The 23,085-nt window shown below is 25.8% G+C and overlaps 1 protein-coding gene across 1 annotated transcript in view; it reads right to left on the bottom strand.

Moving 5' to 3' along the window:
* Positions 1-13,889, bottom strand: part of LOC117174483 (2-phosphoxylose phosphatase 1) — a 30,086-nt gene extending 16,197 nt beyond the window's left edge. The window contains exons 1-3 of the mRNA XM_033363640.1: positions 13,453-13,889; positions 9,343-9,510; positions 2,259-2,824 (exon numbers count right to left, since the gene is read on the bottom strand). Coding sequence (XP_033219531.1) covers positions 2,259-2,824; positions 9,343-9,510; positions 13,453-13,543 — 825 coding nt within the window. The 5' untranslated portion in view covers positions 13,544-13,889. The remainder of the gene's footprint in view (positions 1-2,258; positions 2,825-9,342; positions 9,511-13,452) is intronic.
* Between the last annotated feature and the right edge of the window lie 9,196 nt (positions 13,890-23,085).

Here is a 23,085-nt window from a genome sequence, read left to right as displayed (position 1 = left end):
GAAAATGTATTTTAAAAAAAGATGGAAATCACAGTTGAACAGATATTTCTGTAAAATAATATGTTTCTTCAGCTTATAAGATGTAAATTTCATCTAAAACCCTTTATTTCTAGTAAATACTTACTTTTAGTATCCAATAATTCTTTACACTCAACAGTAAAAATCGGTAAACACTTTTATGCTAAAGTTAATGTAAAACTTAAAAATCGTGACTATTCTTTTCAGTTCGGGTATCAAATATATTTAGAAAATATCTCGGTTAAATTTTTCAATTAGACAAAAATTCAAAAAGTTAAAGCTTTTTCAGAATTTGAATACAAACTTTTTATAAGTTTTAGAAATTTTCTGCTACAGGGAAGAAAGATTTGCAAATTATCCTAATGACATTTTAAAATTCGATTAAATTTCAAGTAGTTCTATGCTTTTCAACATTTTAAAAATTTTCAAACAAAAAATAAAGGGGAACAATTTTTTTAGTGGTTTAAGAAATATCAATTCAAATTTCTACTAGATATAAAATATACGTTTTTCGATACTATTCTTATGAAATTTCTTAATCAGACAAAAGTTCTAAAAGGTCGATCTTTTTCAAAAATATGCCATTTTTGTTTTTAACAGGTCCGTAAGTTTAAAACGTTGTTTTTAGTAGATTTGAACGAGATTTACGCCTGTAATTTCTCATAACTTAAAATCACAGTTTTCGATTTAAATGTAATATTTTTAATAAATATAGTTAAAGTGTACGCATTAAGCGTATGAAAACGAGCAATGAAAATGTTTAGGCTTATTTTTTTAAAGAGATTTACAAATATTTGCAAGGATTTCACGGAATTTTCTCAAATTTCGAAACATTTCAAACATTTATATACATTTCTGTGGATTTTAGTGTATTTTAACAATTTCCAGGTTTTTCACGGATTTAAAAGCTTTTTAACGGATTTTATGGGATTCAAAAATATTTGTATGGGTTTCCAGACATTTCCACTAATTATAACGAATTTAAATCGTTTTCAAGAAATTTTTCAATATTTCCAAGAATTTCGTAAGATTTTTACAGACTTTAAAGGATCTTAAGTAACTTCTAGAAAACTTCTGGAAAAAATTAATTTTATTTGAAGGTTTTTTCTACTAATTTCCACAGTTACAATGGGTTATAGAGGAATTAAGCCAATGACAAAGGATTTTAAGTTATTTAAAAGAATACCAATGAATTTCAAGAGATTGAAAAAAAACTTTAAGAGATTTCAAAGAGTTTTGTAAGATTTTCAAAGATTTCAAGAAATATTTCTATAAAAATTCAAGCGATTTGAAAGATATTACGGGAGTTTACAGATTTCGTTATATTTGTGCAGAATCCTCATTTTTGAGTATTATCATATGCGATTTTATATTATTTTCTTGTGAAATTCCTTAAAGTGCCTTACAATTTTTTCAAATCTCCTGGAAATCGTTTAGTCCCTTGAAAGTTTTTTGAATCTGTTAAAACACCTTGCAATTTTTTTTAATTCCGTAAAATCCTATCATATATTATCTAAAAGGGACGACTGAATAATCTCGAAAAATAAAATTTCCGAATTGAAAAAGTCCCAAATAATGAAATTTCTGAATTATAAAATTTTGGAAAAATAGAGTTTCCAAATAGTTTATAATATTATTGAATTGAAGAACTGTTGACAGTTTATAATATTCCCGAATTTAAAACTGCCTAACAGAAAATTGCAAAATTTAAAAGAAATCAGAACTGAAAATTTCCCGAATGTCATCTATTAAAATTATTTTATAAATATTATTTATTTATTCAAAATACTATAATCAAATATTTTTATAACAGAAACATTAATTTTAACATTGGTAGTTTCTATAATTATTGCTTGCATTTAAAATCAAAAGAATTTTAAAAAATATTTCTGCATAACCATTTTTTTCAATTATTTTAATTTTTAATTCAAACTATAACGTTTGAAACTTTAAACATGAAAGATATTTGTTTAAATAAAATTATTTTATTATTTCATTTCTAAAATTTAAAGAATATCCATAAAAACAAATTTTTAATTGGTTAAATTCAGAACTTTTCCAATTCTGTAATATCATAAACTGTTCAGGAATTATATTAATCGAAAATACTATTATTTGGGAATTTTACAAGGACGCGAATTTTATTTTTCCAGATTTTTCAGTCGCCCCATCTAAAATTAAAATGAATAATTTTTATAAAAAGAAAAAAAAGTTTTTTTTTTTAGTATTTTTTTAGTTACCTTGGAATGTAATTTTAAGTACTTGTCAGCGGCAGAGCAGGCGCAATCCGAATAACAGAATGCGTAGCTCTGGCTTTCCCTGAGGGAGATTTTAGCTAAATTCTGAAAGCCTTCGTTTTCCAAAAAAGCATACAGAAGTGCAACAGCACTCTGGACAGTTCTTCGATATCGGGTACTGAAAACGACGACATCTTTGGAAGTTAAGGTGCTGTTTGCCAAATTTAGTTTTTGGTAATACGAATTTCGAAGTATGAGGCCAATTTTGAGAAGTTGGCCCACGCCTAAAGTCGTTAGCTGGCCAAGTTTGCAGTCTCTGGAACTGGACGGAAGCATTGGAAAACCATGAAAAGGTCCCAGAAATTGAGCCCATGTCGTTCGAGAATAAAGTGTTGTGTTTTGTAGAAAATTTTGATAATTTTGGTATACAGTGTCTAGATCCGGATTTCCGGCAAAATCTCCGGCACAATTTACGGTACTTATGTTTCGCACGTGAGCCAATGGTCCCCTGTCCCCATGTCGAGTCAAGATTATTATCCCGCCCAGGGTTAAATTTCCATCCACTTTTCCTATAACAAAAAGGAAATTGTTTCAAATAAAATTAATGTTAATACTGCATTGAATACAATATGAAACATTTTAAATTTTTAAGATTTCAAGTCGAATAACAGTATATTGAATCATCAATTAACAAGAATAATTTTCTAAGAAAAGAGACGAATTTTCAACAAAATATATAAATTTTTTGAACAAAACCATCATACAGAATATTGCGCAATATACTCGACTGAGTATTTGCGCACTGCAAACCTTCCGAGGCGATAGTCGCAACCGTATGTGGCCCCCTTCAGATGAGAAATTGCGTGGGCCAAAAGTTTTAGAAAAGGGCGGTTAAACCGAAAATCTGGCGTAGTTGAATTTTCAACTTATAAAGGATAAATTTCTAACCAAAAATGGAACAGTGAAATTTTCAGATATAAAAATTAATTTTGATTAAAAAAAAAAGAAAAAATTTCCAACAAAGAAGCTAAATTTTAAACCAACGAGGTGAATCTGAAAAATATGAATTTTTAAGAAACTATTACAACTTTAAACCATGTAGTTGAATCTTCAACTAAAAGAGATACATTTTTTACTGAGCAGTTAAATTTTTAACCAAAATGATTAATTTTCCAGCCAAAATATTAACTCTGTTAATTTTCTACCTAAAAAAATGAATTCTCAATTAACCCATTAACGACCAAAGCTATCAATTTTATAACATGAGTTTGACCGCAAAATTAATGGGTATAACAAAATAATAAATATATCAAAAGTACTGTTCCTTATGTTTTTGGGTGAGCTAAATTCGAATCCGAAGTCAGAAATCGAATATTTTGACTTCAAAATTAAATATGGCGGTTCTTGTATACAAAAAAAGTGAAAAATGTTTGATTTTTATCATTTTTTTCAGACATAAAACGCTATTTTTATTCTTGGAAAATTTGCACCAGAGCCTAAAGATTTTCAAATTTTTCAAATTTTTGATTTTTTGAAAAATCAAAAAAATTTTTCTAAAAAATATAAAAAACTTTCATAGTGTTCTATGGTTAATTTCAAGACATTTTTATACAATGAAACTTTTTTTTAAACTCTCAAGTTTTGGAGAAAAACAAAGATGATGAAAAAAAAACAGTTTTTGGAATATTTTTGTATTTTGTTCGCCATTTTGGAAGAAAAAACATATATATAAACATTTTTGGTTAAAGTTTAAGAATTTTGTGCACCGATGATTGAGGAAATTTTAAGATATTAACGCGTTTTTTGTCTGAAAAAAATTATAAAAATAAAATATCGCCATATTTAATTTTGAAGTCAAAATATTCGATTTTTGACCACGGATTCGAATTTAGCTCGCCCAAAAACATAAGGAACAGTACTTTTGATCTATTTATTGTTTTGTTATACCCATAAATTTTGCGGTCAAACTCATTTTATAAAATTGATAGCCTTGGTCGTTAATGGGTTAAATACATACATTTTAAAAAATAATTCTGATTAAAAAAATAAAAAAATAATTATCATCAAAAAAGTTCAATTTTAAACCAAAAAGCTGAGTCTTGCAAAATATGAATCTTAACAAACTAGTACAACTTTAAACCAAGTATTTGAATTGTAAAATAAGAGATACATTTTTAACCAAATAGTTTACTTTTTAAGCAAAAAATACCAAATTTTTAATCAAAAAGACGAAAGTTCAACCAAACAGATAAATTTCGAAAAATTAATTCCAATTGAAAAAAAAGCAAAACAATTGTCAACAAAGAAGTTACATACATTTTAACCAAAGAGGTGAATCTGAAAAAATTAATTTCTAACAAGCTAGTAATACTTTAAACCAAGTAGATAAATTGTCAAATAAAAGAGATACATTTGTTATCAAATATTTTAATTTTTAACCAAAATATTAATTTTCCAGCAAAAAATAATAATTTTCTGCCAAAAAAGACGAATTTTTAACAAAAAAGTTAATTCCCAACCGTTTGGTTAAATTTCCTACCAAATAGTTTACTTTTCTACCAAGCCACATTATTTTAGAAACAAATAGCAGCATTTTTAAGCAAAAAGAGTAAATTGAAAACCAAGAAGATTAATTTTCGACCAAAAAAGACGAATACTGAACAGAAATGATGAATCATTCAAAACAAGAATCCATAACAAAAGAGCTCGACACAAAAGATGACCTTTTAACCCCGCAGATTAATTATCTAAAAATTGATTAGTTAATTTTTAAAATTAGTAATTGAGTGATGAAAAAAGTTGAATTTGGAACAAAATATATATTTACATTTTCAACTAAGAAGATGAATTTTTCAGCAAGAAGATTAATGTTCTACTAAAGAAGATGATTTAAAAAAAACTTATTTTAAAAATAAAATTGTTGTATTTTAAAGCAAAAATATGATTTTTGAGCAAAAAATTTGCAACGGACTAGTTTAATTTTTTTAACAAACTGTTGAATCCTCAACCAAACAAGATTAATTTAGAACCAAAAAGTTGCATTTCTAATCAAAAAGGATGAATGTTCAAGAACGGTAATTAATTGCCGGTCAAAAAATACGAATTTTCAACAAAATACTTAAATCTTCTACTAGAAAAGATCTAGTTTAAAAAAAATGAAATGATTATTTGAAATAAATTTGAAAAATAATTACTTTCTGACCTGGAAGATTAATTTTCTAAAACAGAAATAGTAAAATTTTTAATCAGAGTTGAATCGTAAAAAAATATTAACTTTCTAAAAAACTAGTTGAACTTTCAACCAAGAATTTTCAACTGAAAAGGATGAAATCATGAAGATTGATTTCCTATAAAAAATGTGAATTTTCAACAAAATTCGTATTTTTTAAACAAAATTGTCGAAATTTAAAGATAAAAAGATGAAACATCAAATGCCAGTTAAATTTTGTACCCGAAACAATTATTTTTTAATAGAAAAATTAATTTTCTACTAAATAGTGTATTTCTCTAACAAACCAAAATAATTTAGAACCAAACAGTGGCATTTTTAACCAAAAAGAGTAAATTATAAACCAAAAAGTAAGTTAAAAAAATACATTTTCAACGAAAGAATTGATTTTGTAACAGAATATTTATACATTTTCAACCAAAAAGAAGAATTTTCAACTAAAATGATAAATCATTAAAAAAATTAATTCTTAACAAAATACTTCAACACAAGAGATGATTTTTTCAATACAGAAGATTAATTTTCGAAATAATGAATAATTAAATTTACAACCAAAGAAGTTATTCTTAAAAATATATAATTTTTTACAAACTAGTTCAACTATCAACCAAGCAGATGATTAATTAAAAAAGATTAATTTTGAAACAAATTATTTTCAACTAAAAAGATAAAGTTTTCAGGAAGAAGATTAATGTTCTACCAAAAAAGATGTTTAAAAAAAATACTTTAATTTTACAAAAATTTGTTGAATTTTATAGAAAAAATATGATTTTTTAAGCAAAACCAGATTATTTGTAAATTAAAAAGTTGCATTTTTTAATAAAAAAATATGGATTTTCAACAAAGAAGATTAGTTTTCGACCAAAAAATTGAATTTTTAAATAAATACATACATTTTCAGCAAAGTATATATATATATATATATAAAACTAAATATAGAAATTTTTAACCTAATGAGATGAATTTGTTAAAAATTTATTATCGGAAAATGTATTAAATGTTATGCAAATTCGTAACGTTACTTCCTCCGACTGACTCAGATAAAAATAGTGTAAAAAGGGTGAAAAATAAAAAAAATAGTGTCAAAATAGTCTGATAATAATTTTCCAGTATTAAAAATTAATTTTGAATGTTTATTTAAAATGTATTCTTTAGTCTGTAGACTATTAGACTTCCTATTTACTTTTTGCTGGCTTCACAGTCTTTCCTCTTTTTTCTTATTTTTTAAATCAAATACTAACTGAAATAATAGGAACCAATGAAAAAACCCAACCATTTTTGGTTGAAAGTTCATGCTTCTGGGTTAAAATGTCTACTTTTTAATATTTCCTTAAAAATTCCTCTTTCTTATTTAAATATTTTATAATTTGGTTTAAAGCTGAATTATTTTGTTGAAAATTCGTCTTTTTAACCTGAAAATTAAACAATTTGATTGAAAGTTGTCTTTTTTATTGACAAAAAAATGGGTTTTTAATTGAAAAATCCACTATATTTTGTCAAAAATTCATCATTTCAGTTTGAAAATGTATCTTTTTCTTTAGAAATATATTATTTGTTGTTAAAATGCAACTGTCTGGTAAAAATTAATTTATGTCGGTTGAAAAATATCGTTTTTGTTGAAAATTCACATGTTCCTGTTGAAAAGTCTAATATTCAATTTTTCATTGAGACTTCATCATTTTTATTTTATTATTTGGTTCAAAGTTGAATTATTTGGTAAAAGATTAATTTGTTGGCTTAAAAATTAAACAATTTGATTAAAATGGGTCTTTTTTGTTGATTAAAAAATTTGTTTTTTCAATGAAAACTCAGCTACTCTGAAGATTTTTTTGTGAAAATGAAACTGACTAGTAAAAATGATTCTTTTTCGGCTAAAAATTAACTTTTTTGTTGAAAATTCACATTTTCCTATTGAAAAGTCTACTATTCATTTTTTCCATAAGACCTTATAATTTTTATTTTATTATGTGGTTCAAAGTTGAATTATTTTGTTAACAATTTCTTTTTTTCGCTAAAATGAAAATTGAATGCTAAAAATTATACTGTTTCGGTTGAAAATTAATTTTATTGTTGAGAATTCACATTTTCCGCTGAAAGATTTTACTATTTTATAGAAAATTTATATTTGCGAGTAGAAAATTAATCAACTTGGTCCAAAATTTAACTATTTGATTAAAAATTTTTGTATTTTGTTGATAATTCGAATTTTTCGGTAGATAAGTAATCTTCATAATTGAAAATTCAACTGTTTCTTTGAAAATTAATCTGTTTTTGTTATGATTTAAGTATTTTTTTACACATTCGTCTTTTTTTAATGATTCCAACAGTTTTTACTCTTAATTACATTTTTTTAAATATCAACTATTAGATTTTCCGTTGAAAATTCGTCTTTTTCTGGTTAAGGATTCGTAATTTTAGTTGAAATCTCGTTTTTTTTCGAAATAATAATATGTATTGAATTGAAAATTCCTCTTTTAGGGTAGAAAATCAATTTTTTGTTTAAAATGCAACTGTATGGTTGAAAATTAATTTTATTTAAAGTTAAAATATTTGTTCATAGTTTATATTTCCAACCAAACAAATATTTTAATTTTCAATAAAGAACAGTTAAACTAAACAAAAAATACTAATTTACAACAAATTAGTTAAAAAATCATTTAAAAATGTCGAATTTTCAAACTGAAAAGATGAATTTATCACAAATCAGTCGAGTTTTCGACACGAAAATATAAATGTTTATTAATAAAATGGATTTCTAACAAAATTTCCGAATTTTAAAGCAAAAAAAAATATATATATATATTTTTTCTGTGAAAAATATGCATTTTCAGCCCAAAAATACGAATTTTCTACCAAAATAAAATGGTTTAATTTACAGCTAAAAAAAGGGTTTCAACCAAAAACGTTTAATTTAACTAACGCAGACGAGTTTTAAATTAAATAGTTGAAAACAGTTGCATTTTTGACCAGAAAAATTAATTTTTTATCAAGAAAGACGAATTGTTAACAAAATGCATATATTTTCTACAAAATGATTCAATTTTGAAACAAAAAGAATTAATTTCCTATATAAAAAAAAAAAAATATTTCGTAAGAAAATATATGAATTTCTAATCAAGTAGTTGAATTCTTAACTAAAGAAGACAAATTTTCAACCAAAAATCTAATAGTTAAATTTCCATTTCAAAACAAAAAATTTCAATCAAAACAAAATGGATTTTCTACAAGATTGGAATTTTCAATCTAAAGAGCCGTATTCTCGACAAAACGGTTGCATTTTCAAACTGAAAACACAAGTTTTCAATAAAACATGTAAAATTTTATATTTACATAAGAAAATATGAATTCTTAACAAAATACTTGAATCCTTAACTAAAACAGATTAATTTCCAACCATGCAGTTGCATTTTTAACAACAACAAAATAATTTTCATCCAAAAAAGACGAATTATTAATTGCTAATTTCCAAAATATTTAATTTGTATCGATTTAACGAACAAATAGTTTATCTTTCAAATTTTATTCCAATTCTGAATAGTTTAGTGTAAAATTAATCAAATTTAAAATAAAATGCTAAAATAAAAAAACACTAAAAAAATTTTTTTAAATCAATTAGTCTGCAAATAAAAATATTTAATGAGAAAAGGAGAAAAAGGGAAAAATTTTCCGGAAATCGGGGGAAGAGGGAGAATTTGAAAGAAAAAGAAAAAAGATAAAATCTAAAATTAGGTAAAATGTGAGAATAGTGCCGGATTTTTATTTTAATCCTGACTTAAAAATATCAATTTAATAATTTTATAGAAATTGATTGTTGATGCTGTAAAAATAATTTAATGAAGCTAGAAAAAAGTTTTTTACCTTCGCTTCCTTGAGTAATATCGCTGGGAGTATTACAGAATCGAAAGATTTTCTTGGTTTTCACATCAGGCTTCAGGTTTCTTGGAAATTCCTTTATCGATAATTCGCTACTCGATGGTCTATTTTGCATCGAACTTTTCTCGTCCACACCAATATACTTATACATTCCTGAAAGGCATATTTTTTATTCACAATTGTTATTTGTTAAAGTTGTTCATAGAGGAATATGTTTAAATAAATTTGCCCTAAAATTGTAATATTATTTTTTTAAGCAAAAATAAAACATTTAATGAAATGAAATATATTTTTTTATAGCCGTTGATCTAATATTAGCCGTTTAACTTGATGAAACACTGTGTTTAATTTGTTAATTAAGAATCTGCTTCAATTTATAATTCCTCTCTTCTAATTATACTTCGCCCAAGAGGTGAGTTTATCAAATGAAAATTAAAAACATTTTCATCAGCTTCCATCAAGTTTAATACCGCGGTTCCTGACCGTGTTATTTCATTGTTTAAACATTTTCTATGAATTTTTTTCTATGTATAATTCCATACAATATTAAATATAAATAATACTTCTGCTCATCCAAAGAAAATATGTATTGAAAATATATGAACTATAAATTCGGAAAATTTCGCTGACTTCAATTGCAATTCATACAATTTTTCTAATGTGGATTCCTCTAGATTCTAATATTGCGAATTAAAAAGCTTTAAAATCACAGAACGCTCAAATTCGGAGCCGGTCGAAATTTAAACTAAAAAGAATTTAAAAATTTTTTAATTCTTGAAATATTAAAAAAATGTAATCTTTGAAAATTAATAAAAGTCTTCATTTAAACATTCTAAGACCGTTGACTTTCAATAAATTATATTCTAAACTTGTAAACATAAATATTCAAACTTTGTATATTTTTTAATCTAAAAGCATTGGTACTTAACAATCTGTTAATTTTCTACCAAATAATTGAATTTTTAACCAAAAAGATTAAACTTACGAAAAAAAAATTCTCAACAAAATAAATCAATTTTGAAATAAAATAGTAGATTTTTCAAGCTAAAAAGATGAGATTTCTACAAAACAGTTCATTTTTCAATAAAATAATTAAAATTTTAACCATAAAAATTGATTTTATACTAAAAAGACAAATTCTCAAAAAAATACATAAATTATAATTTGTCAGCAAAATAATTAAATTTTTAACAAGGAAGATTACATCAATCTTGAAAAAAAATTAAATAGTTACATTTTTATTGCAAACAAATAATTTTTAATAGAAAAGACGTATCTTCTACAGAACAATTAATTTTCTATACGAAAAGGTTGAAACTTTCAAACAAAAAACATGAAGTTTCAACAGAAAAGTCAATATTCAATCAAATAGTTAAATTTTAAGTTATGAAAATTAGTTTTTAACATTAAAATAGTGTTTCAAGAAAATGCATGAATTTTAACTAAATAGTTGAATTTTCAACCTAGAAGATTAATTTTCTACAAAAAAAAAAGTGTAGTAAAAAACAGTTTCTTTTTAACTAAAAAATATGCAGTTTCAACAAAAAAGTTGAATTTGAACCAAATATTTAAATTTTCGGTTCATAATTAATTTTTACACGAAAAAAAGAAGTTTCAACAAAGCAGTTCAATTTTCAACCAATGATATAAATTTTCTTTTAAAATTATGAATCTTTAACCAAAAGTTTATTTCTTAAGGATGTAGTTCGATTTTTAACTAAGGAGTTGAAATTTGAAACGAAAAATATTATATACAATTGAATTTAACAGAAAAAGACGAATTTTCAAGATAGTAGCTGAATCCTCCTTAACTAAAACAGATTAGGTTTTTACCAATCAGTTGTATTTTTAACTAACAAACTTTAGTTTATAAAAAATAAATAATAAATTGTGAATAAAATGCATACATTTTTTTTATCAAAAAGTTGAATTTTTAACAACAAAAAACTAATTTTTGACTAAAAAGATGAATTTTCAATCAAATATTAAAATTTCTAGTCTAAAAAAGATGTCTTTTCAACAAAAAATGCAATAGTTAATTTTTTATTTAAAAAAATCAGTTTAAATTAAGCAAAGCGAATTTAAAAAAAATGAATGGTTAAGAAAGTAGTACATCTTTCAACCAAGGAGTAGAATTTCAATGCAAAAATTTCTTCTTTCAAAATCTTCTCAACAAAAAATATAAGAGTCGATATTTCATAAAAAAATTTAATTTAAATTAAAACAATTTACTTTGACTAAAAGACGAATGTCAAACAAAGTACATGAATGCTCAACTAACATAGATTAATTTTTTTAACTAAACAGTTGCATTTTTAACTAAAGAAATTTACTGTCTGCCACAAAAGATGAATTTTCAAGAAAATAACCATACTGTTTTAACCAAATATTTAAATTTTCTAGTCTCAAATAAAAAACTTTTTAATCAAAAACGCAGTATTTAAATTTTAATTGAAAAAAATATATTCAATTTAGAAAACCTAATTTTTTATAAAAAAATTGTATTTTTAAGAAATTAGTTTAAATTTCAACCGTGGAGTTAAATTTTCAAACTGAATAAAAATATTGTAACAAAAAATATAATAGGTTGAATTTAAACACAAAATTTTTTTCATTTTTGATCAAAAACAATGAAATTTGCCCAAAAAAGACTAATTTTCAATACATTACTTAAATCCTCAACTAAAACATATTAATTTTTTAAATAAAACAGTTGCTTTTTTTAATTAAAGAAAATGACTGTCTACAGCAAAAGACGCATTTTAAAGAAAAAAATATACTGTTTTAACCAGATGTTTGAATTTTCAACAAAGAAGATCAATTTTCTACCAAAAAAGATGAATTTTCAACCAAATATTTGAATTTTCTAGTATCTAATAGAACAATTTTCAACGAAACTTGCAAAAGTTACATTTTCATTGCAAAAACATCTGTTTTAATTTAGTAAACCTAACTTTTTCACAAAAAATATAATTTTTGAGAAAACAGTTCAATTTTCAACGGTGGAGTTGAATTTTCAGAGAAAACAAATACATTTTTAACAAAAAATATAATAGCTTAAATTGAAACAAGAAAGGATATTAATTTCAAATGAAAAACAATTATATTAAACTAAGAAATACGCATTTTCAACCAGAGTACTACTTGAATGCCTAACTAAAACAGATTAATTTTCAAGCAAGCAGTATTATTTTTCGCAAAAAAAAAAATAATTTTCTTGCAAAATAGACAATTTTTCAACCAGTATATTCAGTTTCTACCAAAATAGGCAAAGTTACAACGAATTACATACATTTTCAGCCTAATAGTTGCATTTTAAAACTGAAAAGATCAAATTCAAACCAAAATAGAAGTTAAATTTTAATTTAAAAAAATTAATTTTCTACAAAGGCTACAAAGGAATTCTCTACCAAAATATCGAATTTTCCAAACAAAAACACGAACAATTACACGAATGAATAATTTTTTAACCAAATAGTTCAATTTTCGTTACAAAAAAATCATTGTCCATTTAGAAAAGCGAATTTTATTCTTTAAAAAATTGAATTTCTTACTAAAAAGTTGAATATTTTAACAAAAAAGAACGAATTTTGAAGTCAGAATGACGAATTTTCTAGAAAACAGTTGAAATTTCAAACCGAAAATATGCAATTTAAACAACAACAAAAAAATCCTTATTAAAAGCAGGAGTTTTAATGCTGCTTTGTGGAAACTTTAAGCTGCTTTTAAACATTGTTAATTTATTTGTTTACCATTTTAAAAATATAATACAATCATTTATTCTTAACGGGTGCAATTAAAACATATTAATTCTATTGTGAAATCAATTCATGTACTAACAATAGTCATCGTTGAACTACTGAATTATTAGTTTGGAAGTAATGAGACGAAAGTAAACAGTTTTCAAATATCCCGCAATATGGATTTCCTCGAAAATTGTCGTCTGCTATAAGCCCCAAAGCGGAAATTTGTTTTGGCGCCTTGTTAAACTGTTGACAGTTCTATCTTCTATCGATCCGGGTAATTAAATTAATTTTATCCATAAAAAATGACTAAAATGGAGAGGAAAAACATTGAAAAAAGTTGATAAATTACCTGCAACGAGAAGGAAAATCCAGACACTGAGGATGACATAGCAGTAGAATGCTCTGTGTTGGTAAGAGAGTCTAACCATTTCCGACAACATTTTGTCGATTTTTCCGTCGTTGGTTAGGATAATTATCACTTTTTCGATCGCAGAGATAACGATCGCGATAAGAGTGATAAGAATAATTGGGAAGAGATGGAAGGATCTTGGTCCAGTCTCGATTAGAGACGGATTGAAGCATCCTTCGCTCAGTCTATTTTCACGTACCTGTCGCCCACTGCAGCGGCATGTCTTGCCCAAATTTTAACTTTGATTATTTACCGAATTTCACTTTATTATTGTTACATTTGAACAATTATCCGAAGCCACAGAAGGGCTATTCTCAGGAAAAAATCGACGTTTTACCGAACGCGTACATTTACAACGCGTCGTGGAAACAGAGTACTTGGTAGGTTAACCAGGCGCAGGCGCCTTGGCATGCCACCCTCTTTACGAGCAGGAAGTCGAGTGTCGGTGTCAGGAGCACTAATTAACAAAATTTTATTTTTATGCTAACTTGGCTCATAAACTACGTGAGCACTTTTGGGATATTTTTCAGTTCCCCCATCCCCGTCACCCTCGTTGACAGTCATAGTTTTGCCCCCTCCCCCTCCGCGAAAAGTAACGGAATGGCTGCGAAATTTCGAAAAATAAAATTCCTGATGCTCTAAAATTTCCGAATTTTTATAATATATAATATTTATTTAAAATAAGATGAAAAGTTATTTTTATCGATAAAAAAATTATTTGTAATCTTTTAATTTTCTAAAATTATTGTTTGAATTTATAATAACAATAATTTAAAAACTTCAAATATTGAAAATATATGTATATTTCGTAATTTTTATTATTATACTTTTAATAAATGAATATAATTTTTATAACAAATTTTAAATATTTCAATTCAGGAATTTTATAATTCGGGAATTTTCTGGTACAGATATTTTCTATTTCAGCATTTTTCTGTAGGAAATTTTTTAATTCACTAATATTATAAACTAAGGACAAATACATTTTTTTCAGTTGCTAAAATTCAGGAATTTCCAAATTCGGTAATGAAATAAACTGCAGAAAAATAAAAGATTTTAAAGAGTTTTAAATTTGGTAAGAATATAACCTGTTGGGTATTTTATTATTCGCGAATCTTTCCAGTTTGGTAATATTGTAGACAGTTCGGGAATTTTATTAATCAGGAATTTTCGAATTTAGGAATTTCATTATTCAGGAATTTTGTAATTGAGACATTCTATTATTCGAGAATCTTTCATCTCGGGAATTTTATTAAGATGAAATTTTAATATTCGTAAATTTTTTAATTCGGGAATTTTACAGTCGGAAATTTAACTTTTCGTGAATTTTCAGTCGTCTCGAAAGAGGATGATTTTTAATGAAAATAGGGTAATAATGGAGGCATACATTATTTCAAATAAAAATAATGTAAATACCGTATTGAATTCATTATTAAAGACTTAAAATTCATAAGATTTCAATTCGAAATAAAATAGATTGAATCTTCAACAAGGTTAATCTTCTGACAAAAAACAGGAATTTTCACCAAACTACATGAATTTTAAACTTAGAAAGGATAAATTTCTAGTTTAAATTTCAACAAAGTAATTGATTTTTCAAATATAGAAGAGGAATTTTTGACCAAATAGTTACATTATCAACCAACAAGATGAATTTTACTGTAAGAAGATTAGTCTTCTAACAAAAGACATGAATTTTCAACAAAATATATCAATTTTAAACGAGTTTGATAAAATTTTAAGCCTATAGGACGAATTATCTACAAATCGGTTTTCTTTTAAATCAAAAACATTATTTTTTAACAAAAAAGCGAATCTTCCACCACAAAGTTAAATTTTCTTAAAAAGAGTTTAATTTTTAACCAAATAGTTAAATTTACATGTAAAACGTGACGTTATAGCAAAAAAGTTCATTTTCATCCAAATACTTTAATTTTCTACCAAATTGTTAAATCTTTATCCAAACCGGATTAATTTAGATAAAAAAGTTGCATTTTTAACCAAGTAGGAATAAATTATCGACCGAGAAGATTAATTTATTGTTGACCAAAAAAAGACGAAAATGGGCTTTTGCACCAACAATTCTTCAAAAATCAAATACATATTGGATTAAAAGGAATTTGTCAAAAGCTCATCCTTAATATAGTAATGAACAGATTGGTAATTCAAAACCAGATAACTGACTCTCTTCCAACTTTCAACTTCCCCTTCCTACATGTTTTTAAATCCATTAAAATAATAAAATACTACTTTTTTCAATGAATAAGCCCATTTTTTCAGCACTCAAGTACCAATCAAATTTCAACAAAAAAAAAGCCACTTTTATAAGGTTTTTTTCACTTAACTTTTGGCCTTCCCTGAAGGACCGGAGGAACAAACTACCCGCAAAGACACCATTGGGTCCCCATTCGGTTCCTTTTTAAAAAACGAAAAGAAAAACATCAAAATAAACTTTTAAATTGGTAAAATTTGGATTCTATGTTAAAACTCCCAATAGAAGGTCACGTATAATCGCAATATTCTTTATTGCAACGTTAAAATGTTTAAAAAAATATAAGACGTATAACGCCTGTTGACTGCTACACATCAAACGCATCATCTGTAAGTAGCGGTCAACAGGCGTTACAGATCATATATTTTTTAACTTTTTACCGCTGCAAAAAAAAGTATTGCGATTACTCCCTGAGTTTCTAATAGAAAATTTAAGGTGGAATTCAAATTTCAACAGTTTAAAATTTGATCTTGCTGCTTTTTTTAGTTTTTTAAAAAAGGAACCGAATGGGGACCCAATGGGGTCTTTACGGGTACTTTGCAAAGGCTCCATTCGGTTCCTTCGGTCTGCCAGGGTTTCGATCAGAAACGTTATTTCGTACAATTATTATCGTTTATTTATCAAGAAACGTAACTTTCTTCTTTCTGTAGAACTTCCAACGCAAAATCGTCTGTCAAAGTGCGAAATAATCACATTAATTCTTCATTTTCCGGGAACATAATAGCAGGATATTATTCTTTGTTTCACCTGAAAATTGCAATTTTTATCCTGATTAACAACTAAGACTGATCCAATTTAAGGTTCTTATCACTTTGAGATTGTAAACTCTCATATTTGTTGGCTGTTTTGTTATATACTGCAACCCTTCAGTTACATTGTTAGTTACAGAAATTATTTATCACACAAAAAAAGCAACAACGATTTTCCAACAAAATAGTGACGTTTTTAACAAATAAATGAATCTTAACAAAACGATTTTTCAAGCAAAAGTAGAATACAGTCAGTCCTCGTTTACTGCAAAACTCGTTTTTTGCAACTCTCACCACTGATGGTCACATGATCCGTATATCCAATGACAGCGTGAAAGCGGGAATGCAAAAAACGTTATTAATTTTAACTTTAGAAAAAAAATTTCTTTAATTTATAATTTTAAATGTTTCGAAATGCTAATAGAAAGGTGATAAGAAGTTTTAGATTTAAGCAAAAAATATTAGTTTTCATAGTATAAATATGATTTGATTATTTTCTATATAATATTATATATTTTATAATATTTATACAATAATTAATTGGTATTGTAATTCAGGTCTTCAATTTATTAAAAAAATGTGTGATATAACATTTATCAGTGCAGTAATAAATTATTCTTAATTAATTTTTGGTAATTTTAGTGATTTTATTTTAAGTTACCTTGTCGAAAATAAACAAAAATTTAATTTTAAAACTCGGCAGAGAGTAGATTAATCATTAGGACAAACAAAAATGATTTATTTCTCTAAACTTAGAATTCATAACCTCTTTTCCATTGAAATCGAATTTTTTGTATCTCTCACGCCAAATTCTTATTTCAGACCCACGAAAATTCTATTTGGGCATTTCTCAATCATTATTTATAATGAATATTAAATCTGAATATTTATATAATTTAAGACCAGCGCGCTAACAGTGACCAATCGGGTTGTCGGCGCGACGCAAGCACAGTTTAAAAACTCCCCAAAATTGGGGACACTGCTCGATAGACGAGGTGTTTACGTTTCGAAGGAGTTGCAATAAACGAGGTTTGACTGTAATAACATTGTTAGTTACAAAAATTATTTCTTAAACAAAACACGACAAAAATAAAATAGTTACATTTTCAACGAAAGTGATGAATCTTAAGAAAATAAATTTAAAAAAAAGAGTTCAACCCAAAAGCAAATATGATTTTTTAACAAACTAGTTAAATTTTCAACAAGGTAGTTGAATTTTAAACTAAACAAATTAATTTTTAACCAATAGTTCAGTATTCAACAAAAAAAAGATGAATTTTCAAGCAAGAAGTTTAATTTTCTACCAAAATTAATGTATCCTCAACCAAACTAGATTAATTTATATCTAAACAGTTGCATTTTTAAGCTTGAAAGATGAATTTTCTACCAAAAAGATTAATTTTCGAATAAAACAGACGAAGTGAGCGTGTGGATTTCATAACGTCTTTCGCGCTCGGTTTCGCTCTCCCACCCTGTGCCTTGTGGAAACGCGGCAAAATATATATGCTGCTCGACGAGCTGCACAACTTTTATAAAGTAATTTTTTTTATCAAATTGATAGTTTTTTTTTACTAAAAATTAGAACCGGAAATTTTAATTGTACCGAAATCAATGACTTTTTAAACTAAACTCGCGAAAACTCTGCTTCTGTGCGACGAAATGATTTTGCAAAAATCATTTCGAATGATTTCGATCATTTCGATCATTTCGAATGATTTTTGCAATTGTTTCCTCAGACTTTGTAAGACAAATGTCTGCAGGGAAGTTTCGCGGACAAACAACTTCCAGTAGCAAAGTTGTTCCTTGATGTTTAAGGCAAACTGTCAGAATTTGAGCTAAATCGTTCTTTTTGTTTAAGAGATGTAAGCGATTTTTTATTGCCGCTCGCGCACTCGACTCGAGTCGTCCGACACCCTCGTACCGGCCATAGTCATCTAGAATAGGAATTTACTGTTCATAATCGCCTACAGGTCGCATTTTTAACCGATTAAAAATTTTTTTTAGTAATGCTCAGCATTAAATTTGTAAAAGAATTTTGGTTTAAGATTTTCAAATTTTTATCATCAAGTAACAATATATAAACAAATAAAGTGAAAACATTGGCCATTTCAGCTTTGTGAATTTTTATCTAAAAAAAAAAAAAAATAATAATAAAGAAAGAGCCTTCCCATTAGGTGGAAGTATTGAAACTCAACATTCCTCTTCAGAATGAGCTATAGATTACGAATAAAGTATTATTTTCAACATGCCACCACCATAAGTCTGTTTTATAAGGTCCTGAAAATACTGCGTAACAGAAAAATTTTTTTTACGATTTTTGGGTGCTAATTAGGAGTTTTTTAGATTCTCTTGATGCAAATTGTTGCTTATATATAAAATACTACTTCATACTCATAATTAGAAGCTTAAAAAATTGTTTAAACAATTTATCATTGTTTTTAGAAATCGTCTCTTAGAATAGAGATAGGAAGTTGCGGTTTTTTAACAAAACTAATTATTTAATCAATTTATTCTTATTGTTAATAATATTCGATTTCAATAATATTAGAAAGTTGCGGTTTTTTCTTAACTCTTACATTTTTGTCCTCTTTTTACTAAGTGATGTAATACTCAATGTAAGTTAAGAAAAATTCTTATTCAAAGAATTTTTCATTGTTTATAACTATCTTTTTATAGAGCAATGCTAGAAATATGCTTTTTTCCTAAATATTTAGTTTTTCTTGGACTTTGTAGTTATAAAAAAATAATAAGAAAACCTCAAAAAGAATAATTTTGGAAAGAGTATTGTATTGTTTTAAATACTTTTATTGTTTGCTTTCTAATTTAAAAAAATCATACAAACAACCTATTTTACACAAGAGACAGAAACATAGAATGGAATATAATATAGGAGTAGATGGGAGGACTAGATCTGTAAATGAATTGTGAAAGTTTGGTTTTGAATTACAATAAGAATTTTTTTACAAAGCGTAATAAAAAAATTTAATATTGCACATATTTCATTATCAGCCCCTCCTTCCCTTCTACCCGCAGAATTCCAGGGATACCTGTACGAAAATTTGAAGCATATTTCAAATATCTGTTTTATTTTAGAAAGAAATATACACAAAAAGAGATTGTTGAAAATATGATTCTTTATAAGGTTTATTCATTACTTTTTCATAACGAAAAAAGCAAAATTAAAAATTTTAAAAACAGACATTTTCTTGCACTGATCTAGGAGAAGATAGTTACAAATAATACAAAATTAAAATTTTACAAAAAACACCACAAATACGTAACATTAACATCGGAGAAGATAGTTTTAAGCAATAATAATTTGTTTAAGCAATTTAGCTTCTTAGATTTTTTTGAATTATTACTTCATAAATAGTTGAAAATTTCAGTAAAAACCGCTACTTTCCAGCATTACTCAAATTGAGTATCATTGACAATAATAATAAATTATTTAAACAATTAGTTTTTCAACTTTCATTAATTATCCACCTTACTCTAATAGTAAATTTTGTTAATGATAATTAAGTATCACCTAAGTTTAATTGAAAATTGGACAAAAAATGAAAATGTTTTGAAAAAACCGAATTTCAAAAGATTTCTAAAATTGTCTAAATTGAATCTGGAAGATTTGAAGGTAAATTTGTAAAGATTTCGAAAAAAAGTCGAAGGTTTTTAAGAAGTTTGAAATGCTTCAAAAAGATGAAAGATTACTCTGGAGATTCCTGGAAAACATTTTTGTGACCTTTTTCTTAAAAAAATAATTATTAAAGAAAATTTGAAAAGGTATCAAAATATTTCAAAAGATTTTCACAAATTTCGAGAATATCTGCAAGATGAAAGGTCAATTTTGATCTATTTGATAATTTTTTAAAATTTTGGAAATAGTGCGAGTCAGTTTAAAATATATCTTCCAAACTCCTAAAAATCCTACATATCCTTTAAGGTGACATTAGAAAAGACAGTTATAAAAAATAAAAAAATTAAAATCTATTTTTGTTTATTTTACAATTATTATTACCATACGAAAGGAAAAGCGGATAAAAAGTTGAAAAATTCGGAAAAACCCGTAACTTTGCAGCCTCATTCAAATTAATTATTATTAGCAATAATATTAAATTATTTGAAAAATTAGTTTTTCAACATTAATTAATTATCCACGTCACTCTAATTCAAATTAAAGAAAGAGTTAAAAATTTCAGAAAAAACCGCAGCTTTCTAGCATTATTGAAATTGAATATTATTAACAATAATAATATATTGTTTCTACAATTATTTTTGTTAATAATAATCAATTATCACCTAAGTTTAATGGAAAATTGCACATAAAGTGGAAAAGAAAGACTATCTCTATTCTAAGAGAAAATTTCTGAAAACATTGATATATTGTTTAAACAATTTTTGTAAGCATCTAATTATGAGTATGAAGTAATATTTCATAAATTAGCAACAATTTGCAAAATCGCAAAACTCATTTTTTCAGGTATCGCGTATTTTCAGGACAATATAAAGCATATGTATGGTGGTGACATATTGAAAATAATACTTTATTCGTAATGTATTGCTCATTGGGAAGAGGAATGTTGAGTTTCAATACTTCTAGCTGATGGTAAGAATCTTTCTGTATTTTTTCTTGAGATAAAAATTCACAAAGCTGAAATGGCCTATTTTTTCACTTATTTGTTTATATATTGTTGATCAGTGACAAAAAATTAAAAATTATGAACCAAAATTTTCTTACAAATTTAATGCTGACCTCTTCCAGAAAAACTTTAAAATCGGTTAAACAATACGACCTGTGGACGATTATGAACAGTAAATTCCTATTATAGACGACTGTGGTCGGTACGAGGGTGTTGGTAGACTCGAGTCGACTGTGCGCGCGGCCACAAAAAATCGCTTACATCTCTTAAACAAAAAGAAAGATTTAGCTCAAATTTTGTGAAAGTTTTCCTTAAACATCAAGGAACAACATTGCTACTGGAAGTTTTTCGTCTGCGAAATTTCCCTGCAGACTTTTATCCGTCAAAGACTGAGGAAACGATTCCTGACAGTAATGTATTGCAGTAGTTTTTATGTTAAAAATATAAAAAAGAAATTTACTTTTAAAACATAATTGACATCGGCAGGGATTTTTCTAGTTGAAAAAAAACGAGATCATTTCTTCGAACAGAAGACGAGATTTCGCGAGTTTAGTTTAAAAAGCCGCTATATAGTCATATTTTTTGCGCAGTGAATTTCCGAAATTGGTAATTTTCGGAAATTTTTCCGCGTTTCCGCAAGGCACAGGGTACTAAGAGAGGAGTCCGAGCGCTACGAACGTTATGAAATCTACACGCACAATCTTTAACAAAACACATACATTTTAAACTAGAAAATATCACTTTTCAACACAAATATAAATTTTCAACAAAAAGTGGAGTAGTTACAATGTTACTCTAAAAATTTTATTGTTAATTAATACAATAGAAAATAGAAAATAGAACAGAAAAATTTTCAACAAAACAAATATATTTTCAACAAAAGAGATGAATTTTCAACTAAAACGATAAATCTTTTTAAAAAATAAATTTTTCACAGAAGAATTAATAAAAAAAAAAGATTTTTTAACCCGAAAGATTAATTATCTAAAAATGGAATAGTTTAATTTTCAGCCATAGTTGTCGGCTATACGTGGATTTGACGTTTATTATTCTGCGTTTCTTTTGCGTTTCTCATTATTTATTCTATAGTGAATAGAATTTTCGAACGCAAAGAAGACGTTAAGAAAATGATTGAATTTTCGAAAAAATAATTAAATTTTTAACAAAAAAGATGAATTCTCAACAAAAGATTTAATATTTCAACAAAACAAGATTTTAATTTTCAAGAATATAAATTAAGATTCCACAAAATAGTTAAATTTTTAACCTAAGATTAAATATTTTAATTTTCTACCAAAGCAGTTGAATACTTTAAAAAATTTTTAAACAAAACATTTAATTTTCGGTCAAGTACATAAGTTATCAAATAAATAGTTTATTTTCAATCAAACAGTTGCATTTGTCACTCAAAAATATTGTATGTGCGAAGATATGAATTTTCAAATAAAAAAGACGTATTTTCCTACAAAACAATTGAATTTCTAACCTAAAAATAAGAATTTTTAATAAAAAAAGCTCATTTTTAACTATATTGTTTAATTTTCTACGAAATTGTTGAGCTGTAAAATAAAAAAGATTTTAATTTTAATAAAAAACAGTTAAATATAATAAAAAATACGAAGTTTAAAAAAAATAGTAAAATGTTGTACTAAAGCGAACAGATAAATTTTGATCTAAGTTGATTGATTTTCCAGTAAAAAAGCACGAATTTTCAATAGAATACATAAATTTGCAACTAAAAAAGATAAAATTTAACCGAATATTTGAATTTTTAACTAAACAACATATATTTTCCACTTGAAATGTATTAGTTCAATTTCCAGTTTAAAAAAGATAATTTTCAACCAAAAGAGAAACGAATTCCAAACGAAATAGTTTAATCTTTAATCAAAGAGATGAATCGTCAACCAAAAAG

The sequence above is a fragment of the Belonocnema kinseyi genome, chromosome 6 (genome assembly GCF_010883055.1).
Source record: "Belonocnema kinseyi isolate 2016_QV_RU_SX_M_011 chromosome 6, B_treatae_v1, whole genome shotgun sequence".
Classification (NCBI taxonomy): domain Eukaryota; kingdom Metazoa; phylum Arthropoda; class Insecta; order Hymenoptera; family Cynipidae; genus Belonocnema; species Belonocnema kinseyi.
Note: the sequence above shows the minus strand (reverse complement) of the source record. Positions and strands in the feature narration are given on the sequence as shown.